The sequence below is a fragment of the Hippopotamus amphibius genome, chromosome 7 (genome assembly GCF_030028045.1).
Source record: "Hippopotamus amphibius kiboko isolate mHipAmp2 chromosome 7, mHipAmp2.hap2, whole genome shotgun sequence".
Taxonomy (NCBI): Eukaryota; Metazoa; Chordata; class Mammalia; order Artiodactyla; family Hippopotamidae; genus Hippopotamus; species Hippopotamus amphibius.
In genome coordinates this window covers 75,763,805-75,776,572 of record NC_080192.1, presented here as the reverse complement: position 1 = coordinate 75,776,572, position 12,768 = coordinate 75,763,805, and the positions used below count along the sequence as shown (strand labels likewise).

Genomic DNA, 12,768 nt, shown 5'->3' with positions numbered 1-12,768 from the left:
GTTTTTACAGACCAGTTGGAATGCCAAAAATGGAAAAAGTTTACTTACATAATCCTAGTTCTGAAGAAACTATTACTTTAGTATCAATATCTGCTACAACCTCACATTTTCATGCATCATTTTTTCAAAATAGGGTAAGTTTCTCTGCTGTGTTTGATTTCTCTTGAGTTTGAAATTGAAATGTCTTGATTTTTTTAGTGTATAGTTTTATTTTGCTCTAACAATCTGGTTTGAATGTTTCATATTTATTCTGGACTTCAATTTGCCCCATTTCCTGAGAACTGTCACTTCTACTCTTCAACACACATTTTTCTCAACATGAAACAGCCTAACAAATCAACTTTGAAACTTAAGAGCTCTGAAAAATGTAGCATTCATATATATTCAGTTGGTTTTCTTTTCCTTCTTAATAATAGGTAATTCCTCAGCGTTGTGTTAGTTTTCTATTGCTGCATAATAAATCACCACGAACACCTACTTATTAGCACGTGGCTCTGTGAGTCACAGATCCGGTGGGTTCTCTGCTCCAGGTATCGAAAGGCTGTAATTAAGATGTAGCTGAGCTGAATCCTTAACTGGAAACTCAGGGGAAATCCACTCCCAAACTCATTCAAGTTGTCGGCAGAATTCAGTTCCTTGTGGTTGTAGAACTGAGGTCCTTGTTTCATTGCTGGCTGTCAGCCAGAGACCTCTTTCAGTTCCCTGAGGCACCCACACTCCTCGTCACCATCTCCAAGCCAGCACTGGTGTGTTACCTCTCCCTCATGCTTCAAAAATCTGTCTTCCTCTTCTACCACCAGTGGAGAAAACTCTGATTTAATCATGCCATTGGGTTAACGTCACCTGGGTAGTCTCCTTTTGATTAACTTAGAGTCAGCTAACTAATAATCATTACATCTGCAAAATCCCTTTTATCAGTTAATGCAAATCACAGGTGTGGTATCTCCTCATATTCACAATCACGGAAATTAGGGCAGGAAATTTGGGGGTCTCTTTAGGATTCTTCCTACACAAGTAGCCTTTAAAATTTTACTTACAATCATTTTTGTGGATAGTATGCAAACTTGTTACTATAAAAAAACTTTTATCTGAAAAAAATCGATCTTAATAAATTTTGAATTTGAGAGAATGCATTAAGCTGTAATATATTTCCAAAATAATTAGCTAAAGAGAAAATATCAGAGGGAAGTAAATTAATTTCATCTTCCCAGGGTTTTCACTGACTCCTTTGAAGAGATATGACTAATTTTAGCATATAAATTTATATCAATTATTTCGATTTTTATATTTCTCCTTTCTAAAACCTTGTTTCATCATATGTTGTCATTAAGTAGCAGCTTCTAGTGTAAAAAAAAATGGCATATAATTTTGGCTTTTTTTAAATTTGAAACTATTTTGTATACAAGGGATGGATAAGTCAGTATATTTTGGTGATAGAATTTTAATTTTCTTGTACTCTTGGAAAGCATCCCTTTCCTAAAATATCTTCTGCAGTGTTTCCCTTGAGTTATTCTTTGTTTTACCTAAAAGATGTTTCCACAATTTTTATAAATGTGCTGATGGTCTCAAACAGTCAAATCCCAGTGCTAGGAGAGACCTATGTGTGTTCATCTAGTCCAGTGCCCTCATTATACGAATGAAGACTGAACCCCAGAGGGCTTTGCCTGTGGTCATGCAGTTAGTGACAGGAGTCAAGGTGAGGGTCTAGGTGTACTGTTTGCCTACCCACAGATTTGTATCATATTAAGCTGCAGTGTGGGTCATATATGTTACAATCTGTGTACGGAGACCCACTTAGGTATAAATGGAATCATCCAGCTTTCAGGTTTTGCCAAACTTGTAGAGACATGTTGAGTTAAAAGACAAATAGTGAAGTGAAATGGAAACAGTTTAAAAGTAGTTTACAACTACACTACAGATTTTATTTTTACCTTGTTAACTTACTTTGCTAATTCAAGCAATGTTTTGTTGTTTCTAAACATCAAGCCTCACCCTTGTTAGAGGCCAGGGTTTTTACTTTTTTCATGTTCCTATCACAGTACAAAGCAGACCAGATAGAGAGCAGAGTTACAAATAGATTCTTCCAGGGGCCAGGTAGACGATGCAGACCAAGTGAGAAGGAGCGGTGACCTGGAGAGCACATGGCCCATCCAAAGGGACCAGCCCCCACTCGGCTCCAGCCATTGGTGGCCACATGGGAATGTAAGCTCATGCACAGTTCTTCTGATTTTCCAAGAAGAGTCAGAAATAGGAATTTTTATATGATAGTTCCTGATTTTACAAATTAAAAATGAATTTGACTTTAGAAAGACAGATAGTGTGGACCAAAGAAAACAAGTTAAAGGCCACAAATTTGACATTTCTGAACTAGGCTCTCCAGGGACTTATTTCTACTCATGAATCTATGTGTACTTCTACACATGAATCTTTCTGAAAATTCTTCAAAAGATAATCTCAATGTGTATGTAGTCAAGAACAAGTTAAAAGCCAGTCTGTGTTTTCCACTATCAGGAGATAGAGTTAAACAATAAAATAATTGATACCTATCAGAATCTGCATTTAGGTACTCTAGATTTAGCTTTAAAGGAGATAGCTGAAATCTCTGCTATCTTAAGTGGGTTTTTTTGTTTGTTTCTTATACTTCTTGCTTTTCGTATTTATCCCCTACAGTAAGATATTGACTCCAGAAGCTCCGGAAGTGGAGAGGAGAGATGGGATTAACTGTTGGGAGAAGAAAAAACCTTATTTCCCCTCCACTTAATTTTATGCCCATCATAAGAGCCTTTGGGGAAAAATGAAAAGAGTTTCTCATGTTCAAGAGAGCAAAACCTTTCTGTATGTTTATCCTAACTCTGATTGCCTTGTCATCTTTAGAATTCCTTGTCAGATCTTATTTCTTTGAAAGTAAAACATTTTCTGTAACTCACCTAAGTTTTTGTTTATTAATCAGTATCATCTCTACATTAACTAAACAGTAGGAAATACAAAAAAAGAATAGTTATTATTTAAAAAGCCAAGTGTTACATAACCGTGTTTTAACACACACACACACAAATAATTCCCCTTATTAAGGTTTTGATTTTAAGATCACCTGGAAATCAAGAACAAGGGTAATAAAAGGAATGTGGTTGTGCGACAATTTATTTTTCTATATATAACTCCTAATAATTATTTGTGGTTTATAACTGTCTGTTAACTATAATTGTCTAATTGTAATTAAAATTACATAATATTAAGACTCCAGTTTAGGCATATTCATCCTCATGGCTGTACTGCATAATGGCCATAAAATATATAATGTATGTCTTGTGACAAAGAAGACAGATATTTTTTAATACTCTATAATAGTCAAATTTTGATTACCATAAGAATTGTGGAAATGGATGCCTAATAGACATGGTGAGCAAACAAAAAGTATTTTTTCCTTGATTCTGTAGAACTTTTGTTTGATTACCTTTTTAGGTAAACTGAAGATTAACTAGGATAAACATTTTTACAATCTGTGGCAAAATGAAAATGTTTTTACCCATTTGTTTTAGTATGCTTAATATAGTAGACAGTCTCTTCTCATGGGTTGAAAGTCATTAATAATATTAATGATTATTTTTTAATTATATGTAGAGACCTAGACATTTTTTATTCTGTTTCTGATATCCATGCATGTTAATGGGAATTGAAAAAATGTACTATAGCAATACTATGGAATATTATTATACAGATAATAAAAAGGTGAATCAGATCTGTATCTGTTGATATGGAATAATATGTATGTTAGTGTGGAAGAAAAGCACATCATAGAATAGAATATGATGCCATTTTTATAAAAAGTAGAAAGTCTTTATGTATTTGAGCCAGAGTAAAGTACAGATCGATGTACTAGGCTAACTGCACAACCTGAGAAGGACGAGCTTAGTGGCAGGTTGGTAGCATCTTTCTTCACACAGCTTTATACTGCATCGCTAAGTAAAATTCTTACTATTGCAATTTAAAATGTATATGAAAATTTAAATTAGAAAATAGTTTGCCACCTGTATGGAAATAAGGAATTATTTTAACAAATATTTATTGAGTACCTAGTAGATGCCAGGGACTTTGGATTTATCAGTGTTCATTATCAAACAGAGATTCTTCAATTATGATACTTACCTCTGGGGGATTTGGGTGACATCAGCAGCAGAGGGGAGGCAAGAGTAATAAATAAATTTTATAAAATTTATTTATAAAATGTTAGATGATATAGCTGAGAAAAGAAGGGGTAGGATAAGGGGATTAGGAGTATGATGGGAGGTGTGGTCCAATTATTTTTCCTTTTTTTTGTTGTGATATTGACACATGGCATTGTGAGTTTAAAGTGTACATCGTGTTGATTTGATACATTTGTATATTGCAGTATGATTACCGCCATAGGTTTAGCTAACACCTCTATCATGTCACATAATTATCATTTCTTCTTTGTGATAGGAACAGTTAAGATCTGATCTCTTAGGAATCTTGAAGTTTATAATATGGTATTGTTGTCTGTAATCACTATGCTATGCATTACATCTCCAGAACTTATTTATCTGCTAGCTGCATATTTGTACCCTTAAACAACATCTCTCCAATTCCCCCACCACCCAGACTCAGGTAACCACCATTCTACTCTCTGCTTTTATAAGTTCTGCCTTTTTAGATTCCACATATAAGTGGTTGTTTTTCACTGTCTTTCTCACTTAGCATAATGCCCTCAAGGCTCTCCATATCACACATGGCAGTATTTCCTTTTTTCTCATGGCTGAATAATATTCTATTGTATATGTATATACACCACAACTACTTTATCCATTCACATGTTGCCAGACACTTAAGTTGTTTCCATATCTTAACTATTGTGAATAATGTTGCAGTAAATGTGGGAGTGCGTGTATCTCTTTGATATCCTGTTTTCATTTCCTTTGGATATATACATAAGTGGGATTATTGGATTATATGGTGGTTCTTTCCTTAATTTTTTGAGGAACCTCTGTACTGTTTTCCACAGTGGCTGAAACACTTTACATTCCCATCAACAGTGTGTAAGGACTCCCTTATCTCCACATCCTCACCAAGATTTTTCTCTTAATGACAGCCATTCTAACAGGTGTAAGGTGGTATCTCATTGTGGTTTTGATTTGCATTTCCCTGGTGATTAGTGATGTTGAGCATCCTTTCATGTGCCTGTTGGCCAGTTAGATGTCTTCTTTGCAAAAATGGCAATTTAGTTTCTCTGCCCATTTTTAAATCAGATTGGTTTTGTTGTTGTTATTGAGTTTTATGAGTTCTTTATATATTTTGGATATTAACCCCTTATCCAGTATATGATTTTCAAGTATTTTCTCCCATTCCATAGGTTGCCTTTTCATTTTGTTGATCATTTCTTTTGCTGTGCAGAAGCTTTTTAGTTTGATGTATTCCCACTTACTGATTTTTTGCTTTTGTTCCTTCTGCTTTTGATGTCATACTCAAAAAGTCATTGTACAGACCAATGTCAAGGAGTTTTTTCCCTATGTTCTTCTAGGAGTTTTATCCCTATGTTTTCTTCTAGGAGTCTTACAGTATGAGGTTAAGTGTTTTAAGTCTTTAATCCATTTTGAATTATTTTGGAGAATGCTATAAAGTAGGGGGTCCAATTTCATTTTTCTGTACATGGTTATGCAGTTTTCCTAATACCATTTATTGAAGAGATGACCTTTCCATATTGAGTGTTCTTGGCCCCCATGTCAAATATTAGATAACCATAGGGGTTTATTTCTGGACTCTCTATTTGTTCCAATGGTCTTATTTTTATGCTAGAACCATACTGTTTTAATTTCTGTAGCTTTATAGTATTATTTGAAAGCAGGAAGTATGCTGCCTCCAGTGTTGTTGTTCTTATGATAGTTTTATGTTTCTATACAAATTTTAGGTTTATCTCTGTTAAAAATGCCATTGGGATTTTGACAAAGATTGCATCGAATCTGTAGGTGGGTTTGCTTAGTATGAACATTTAAAAAATATAACTCTTCTGAGCCATGAATAAAGGATATCTTCCCATTTGTTTGTGTTTTTCAATTTCTTTTATCAAGGTCTTACAGTTTTCATTATACAGATCTTTCACCTCCTTAGATAAATTTATGACTAAGTATTTTATTGTTTTTGATGCTGTTGTGAATAGTTTTTTTTTTCTTTTTCAGATGTTTCATTGTTAGTGTATAGCAGCACAACTGGTTTCTGTGTGTTGGTTTTATATCCTATAACTTTACAGAATTATTTGATTAATTCCAACAGTTTTTTGGTTTAGTCTTCAGGTTTTTCTATCTATAAGATCATATCACCTGCAGATAATGACAACTTTACCTCTTCCTTTCCACTTCTGATGCCTTTTATTTCTTTGTGTTGCCTTAATTGCTTTAACTTAGACCTTCCAGTACTATGTTGAATAAGAGTGGTGAGAGTGGGCACCCTTGTCTTGTTTCATATTTTAAAGGAAAGCTTTCAAATTTTCATCATTGAGTGTGATATTAGCTTTGTGTGTTTGTATATGGTCTTTATTATGTCGAGGTGTGTCCTTTCCATATCCAATCAGTTGAGGGTTTTTATCATGAAAAGATGTTGTGTTTTGTCAAATTTTTTTTTTATTGTGTTGCTAAATTCACTTTGCTAATTTTTTTGAGAATTTTTGCATCTATATTCATCAGGGATATTGTTTACAGTTTTCCTGTAGTGTCCTTGTCTGGCTTTGGTATCAAGATAATGCTGGCCTCATAAAATGAGTTTGGAAGTATTCCCTTCTTTTACTTTTTGGAAGAGTTTGAGAAAGATTGGCATTAATTCTCTTTGATAGAATTCACCAGTGAAGCCATCTGGTCCTGAAGTTTTTTGTTTGGGGAAGTTTTTGATTACTGATTCAATCTCCTTACTCATTATTGATCTATTGAGATTTTCTGTTTCTTCCTGATTCAGTGCTGGTAGGTTGTGTGTTTCTAGGAATTAATCCATTTCTACTAGGTTATCCAGCTTGTTGGCATAGAATTGCTCATGCTGGTATCTTATGGTCCTATGTATTTCTTCAGTATCAATTGTGCTGTCTCCTCTTTCATTTCTGATTTTATTTATTTGGGTCTTCTTTTCTCTTGGTTAGGCTGGCTCTTGCTCTGTCAATTTTGTTTATCTTTTTGAAAAACCAGCTCTTAGTTTTGTTTATTTTTTTTCTATTGTTTTCCTGGCCTCTATTACATTTCATTTCCATTTTGATCTTCGTTATTTATGTCCTTCTGCAAACTTTGGGCTTAGTTTGTTCTTTTTTTAGTTCCTTGAGGTGTAAAGTTAGAATCTTTATTTGAGATCTGATTTCTTAATATATGCTATTACTATAAACTAAGTTTATCCTTTTCAGAATTGCTTTTGCATCATTCCGTTTTGGTATGTTTTGTGTCCATTTTCATTTGTTCAGTATTATTTTTTGACTTCTCTTTTGATTTCTTCCTTGACCCATTGGTTGTTCAAGAGAATGTTGTTTAATTTCCACATAATTGTAGATTTTCCAGCTTTCCTCTTGTTGTTTTCTGGTTTAATATCATTGTGGTCTGAAAAAAATACTTGATAGGATTTCAAACTTCTAAAATTTACTGAGACTTATTTTGTGTACTATCTTACAGTCTGTCCTAGAGAATGTTCCATGTGCACTTGAGAAGAATATGTATTTGCTGCTATAGGATGGAATGACCTATAAATGTATGTTAGGTCCATTTGGTCTAATGTATGGTTCAAGTCCAATGTTTCCTTGTTGATTTTCTGTCTGGATGATCTAGCCATTGCTGAGAATGGGATATCAAAGTCCCCTACTATTATTCTATTCCTGTCTATTTCTCCCTTCAAACCTGTTGATATTTATTAATATATTTAGGTTCTCCAATGTTAGGTGCATATATATTTACACTTATTACATCTTCTTGATGAATTGACCCCTTTATCATTATATAATGACCTTTTTTGTCTCTTGTTACCATTTTTTACTTGAAGTCTATTTTTTCTGATGTAAGTATAGCTAACCCCATTTTCTTTTGATTTCCACTTGCATTGAATATTTTTTTCCATCCCTTCACTTTGAGCCTGTTTCCTTAAATCTGAAGTGAGTCTTGTAGGCAGCATATAGCTGAGTGTTGTTTTTTTAATCCATCCAGCCTCTCTGTGCCTTTAATTGGTGAATTCAATCCATTTATGTTTAGAGTAATTAATGATATGTAAGGACTTACCAATGCCATCTCATTAATGGCTTTCTGTTTGTTTTATATTTCCATTGTTTCTTTTCCCCTCTGTTTCTGCCTACCTTTGTAAATCAGTGATTTTCCATGGTATTATACTGTTTTCCCCCCCTTTTTTTACCTTCAAATCTACTCTAGGTTTTTCCTTTTTGGTACCATGAGGCTTACACAAAATTTCTTAAAGATGAAACGGACTTGATAGCAACTTAATTTTGATGTCATGCAAAAGTTTTACCCTTTTGCTGTTTTGGTGTCATTATTTATCTCTTTTTATATTGTATATTCACCAACAAATTATAGTCACTATAATTATTTTTAATAATCTTCTCCTTAAACTTTATACTGTAAAGTGGTTAACACACCATCCTATTACAGAATTAAGTTTTCTGTATCTGATTCTACATTTACCTTTACTCGCATGTTGTATTCTTTCATATGTTTCCATGTTGCTGATTAGCACCTCCTGATTTCAGCTTGAAGAACTCCTCTCAGCATTTCTTGCAAGGCAGGTCTTGGGGTGATGAGATCCCTCAGTTTTTGTTTGTCTGGGAAAGTATTTTTCCTTCACATGTGAAGTATAACTTTGCTGAGTAGAGTTTTCTTGGCTGGCAGTCTTTTTCAACAACATGAATTCATCATTCCACTGTCTCCTTGCCTGTAGGGTTTCTGCTGAGAAATTGCTGATTGCCTAATGTGTTTTCTTTGTAGGTTACAATCTTTTTTTCCCTGACTGCTTTTAGGATTCTCTCTTTATCTTTAATTTTTGACGTGTTCATTATAATATGTCTTGGAGAGGGCTTTTTTGCACTGAGATAATAGGATGATCTGTTAGCTTTGTGAATTTGGATGTCCAAGTCTCTCCCCAGGCTCAGGAAGTTCTCAGCTATTATTTCTTTAAATAAATTTTCTGCTCCCTTCTCCCTCTCTTCTCTTTCTGGAACTCAAATTATTCTAATATTTTTTGATGGCTTTCCATAGATTACATTGGCTTTCTTCACTCTTTTTCATTCTTTTTTTCTTTGCTTAGCTCTAACTGGATTATTTCACAATTCCTGCCCTCTAGCTCACTTAAGTCTGTTTTCCATTTTCTCTAACCTACTGCAGATGCTCTCTGTTGCATTTTTCATTTCATTTATTGAAATCTTTAGCTCCAGAATTTCTTTTTGGTTCTTTTTTGTGATTTCTTTCTCTTTGGTAAATATCTCATTTTGATCATGTTTTGCTATGTTTTGTTTTTTGGGATTTTGTTGAATTATCTTTCTGAGTTTTCTTGTAGCTTGTTGTCTCTTCAAAACAGCTATTTTGAATCTTTTATCACCTAGACCACAAAATTCTATAACTTTGAGCTCAGTTTTTGGAGAATTACTATTCTTTTGGTGATGACATGTTGCTTTGATTTTTCATGCTCCTTATAATTTTGTGTCACTGCTTTCACATTTGAAGCAGCAGTCACTTCCTTAACTCTTTACTAGTTGCCTTCAAATGGGGTGTACTGTTCATTGGTGCTGTTATATATCTAAGGTTTTTCAGAAGGTGGTGGTGTTATAGCTCAAGTTTGTGCTTTCTCCCTTGCCCACATGTCCTGGTATGTTTTTCTGATAGCACTCCATATACCGGGTTTGCTCTTGCTCACCACTGCACTTGGGAGTGCACACGAGGAGCCATTTACAGAGTCAGAGGAGGTGTGGGTTTAGCACTTGGGGCATTGGGGGGTCCTGCAGATCTAATGGGGAGATCCTCCAGCAAGGTACTCCAGAGACTCCTGGGTGAACTTCCTGCTAAAGTCCTGAGCACAGTCAGAGGAACTGTCTACCTTTAATGCCCTTTGATATTTATCTGCCTCTTTCCTGATCTCCTCCGTTGCCCAGTTACGAAATTCCAACCTCAGTACTCTGGGTTCTGCTGGAGAGAAACAGGTTTCCGAGCTACATCCTGCACAGCTGGAGTTGGGACTCACTCACGCTCTCCCTCCACCACCACCACCCCACTCCCCCACCCCAGGAGAGGTCACTGTGCCACGCAGTGTTGCCTTAGCATGGGTGGGGGAGTTGGCCCTGGGAAAATTGCTCTTACTGTCTCCGCTGCAACCAGACTCTTTTTTTTCCCCCCTTCCAGTGGCATGCTGGAATATCTCCTTGGGAAAGGTAGACTTCTGCAAATTATCTCTTGTCCATTGGTATCTGCCTAGGTCAGTACTCTCCAGGTTTTTTCCCAGCTACAGTGAGAGAGATTGGGGCAGGTTTGTTGGTTCTGCAGCCTGTACAGAAGTCTGTCTGCTTGTTTCCAGATGCATAGGTGGGCAGGACAGCTCCCAGATCCTCAGGCATATGGTGCTGGATTCCACAAGTCCCACAGAGGCACTCCCGTTTGTGGATGGATATCTAACCCATTGTTTTAAAAGGGGGACAAAAAGGAGGAATGTCTTACACCACCATGATGCTTACATCATTCCTCCAGTTTTAAATAGGACGGTCAGGGAAGGCTTCATTCAGAAGGTGACATTTGAACAGGCTTGACAGAGGTAAGAGAGAAGATTGCATGGAGGTAAGAGAGAAGATTGCATGGAGGGAAGTGGAATATATGGAAGAAGAACATTACAGACAGAGAGTTTAGGCAGTAAAGTCTCCAGTGTGAAAGCGTGACTGGTGTGCAGAGAGGACAATGTAGCTAGACCAGAGTAAGCAAGGGTGAGAGAAGTAAAGGTGTGTGGGAGAGACCAGACTGTGAAGGGTCTTATAAGCTGTGATGAGGATTTGGGCTCTCATCCTGATTGAAATAGGAAACCATCACAGGATTTTGAGCAGAGGAATGAACGATAGCTTATGTTTTATAAGGATCACTTGTGTTTCAGAAACAGACTGAAGAAGGGTAAGAGGAGAATCAGGGACACCAGCTACATTGGCTGTTGCAGGACTTCAGGGCAAGAAGATTACTCTGAGCAGAGTGAAGAAGTGAAGAAATCTGTTAGATTTGGGATATATTTTGGAGATACCAACAGGATTTCCTGATGTGGGATTGAGAGGAAGAGAAGAGTCAAGATTGACTCCAGAGTTTTTGTCCTGTGCAGCTAGGAGGACAGGGTTGCCATCAGCTGAGATGGAAAAGGCTGAGGGTAGAGCAGTTTCGGAAGCATGGTCAGTAGTTCAGTTTTGGACATGTTAGATTTGACATGTCTCCTAGATGTCCGGGTGGAGGTGCCAAGTAGGCAATTGGTATTTTAAGTTTGGTACATGAGGGAAAGAACTAGACTCGAGATAGAAGTTTAGGAGTCACCGGTAAAGATGTGAATCCTTGGACCTGGGTGAGATCACCAGGGGAGCAAAAGACTAGGGACAGATCTATGGTACAAAGATGTGAGACTTTGCTATATGTAATTTAGAACTAAAGTTAGCACTCCTTGTGTCGTCTTCCTTACTTTTTCCTACTGTTTTCTTTTTTTTAATCAAACGAAATTTATTTTACTTAGAAAATTTGTAGGAAAGGGAACAAAAGGATGAATTGGAGCAAATCTGATAAATTCTTATGGGAAGATTACATTCCTGAGCCTGAGTTTATTGTTCTGTTTCATCACCGTTTTGTTACATCTTTAAGTGTCATTTGGAAGTAAATTTTCATTTTAAAAAAAAAGGGGATCATCTCAATAGATGCAGAAAAAGCTTTTGACAAAGTTCAACATCCATTTATGATAAAAGCTCTCCAGAAAATGGGCATAGAAGGAAATTACCTCAACATAATAAAAGCCACATATGAAAAACCAAAAGCCAACATCGTTCTCAATGGGGAAAAACTGGAAGAATTCCTTCTCAGAACAGGAACAAGACAAGGGTGTCCACTCTCACCATTATTATTCAACATAGTTTTGGAAGCTTTAGCCACAGCAATCAGAGAAGAAAAAGAAACAAAAGGAATCCAAATTGGAAAAGAAGAAGTATAATTGTCACTCTTTGCAGATGACATGATATTATACATAGAAAACCCTAAAGACTCTACCAGAAAAGTGCTAGCACTAATTGATGAGTTTAGTGAAGTAGCAGGATACAAAATTAATGCACAGAAATCTCTTGCATTCCTATACACTAACAACGGAAGAGCAGAAAGAGAAATTAAGGAAACTCTCCCATTCACCATTGCAACAAAAAGATTAAAATACCTAGGAATAAACCTGCCTAAGGAGGCAAAAGATCTGTATGCAGAAAACTTTAAGACACTGATGAAAGAAATCAAAGACAACACAAACAGATGGAGGGATATACCATGTTCCTGGATTGGAAGAATCAACATTGTGAAAATGACTGTACTACCCAAAGCAATTTACAGATTCAATGCAATCCCGATCAAATTACCAATGGCATTATTCACAGAACTAGAGCAAGAAATCTTACGATTTGTATGGAAACGCAAAAGACCCCGAATAGCCAAAGCACTCTTGAGAAGGAAAAATGGAGTTGGTGGAATCAGGCTTCCTGACTTCAAACTATACTACAAGGCCATAGTGATCAAGACAGTA

General features: G+C 36.0%; 1 protein-coding gene across 2 annotated transcripts in view; it reads left to right on the top strand.

Moving 5' to 3' along the window:
- The window catches only part of TMEM131 (transmembrane protein 131), a 209,466-nt gene that overhangs the window by 114,250 nt on the left and 82,448 nt on the right, over positions 1-12,768 (top strand). For both annotated transcript variants that reach the window (XM_057740823.1, XM_057740822.1), the window contains exon 5: positions 11-134. In XM_057740823.1, the coding sequence (XP_057596806.1) occupies positions 11-134 (124 nt within the window). The remainder of the gene's footprint in view (positions 1-10; positions 135-12,768) is intronic.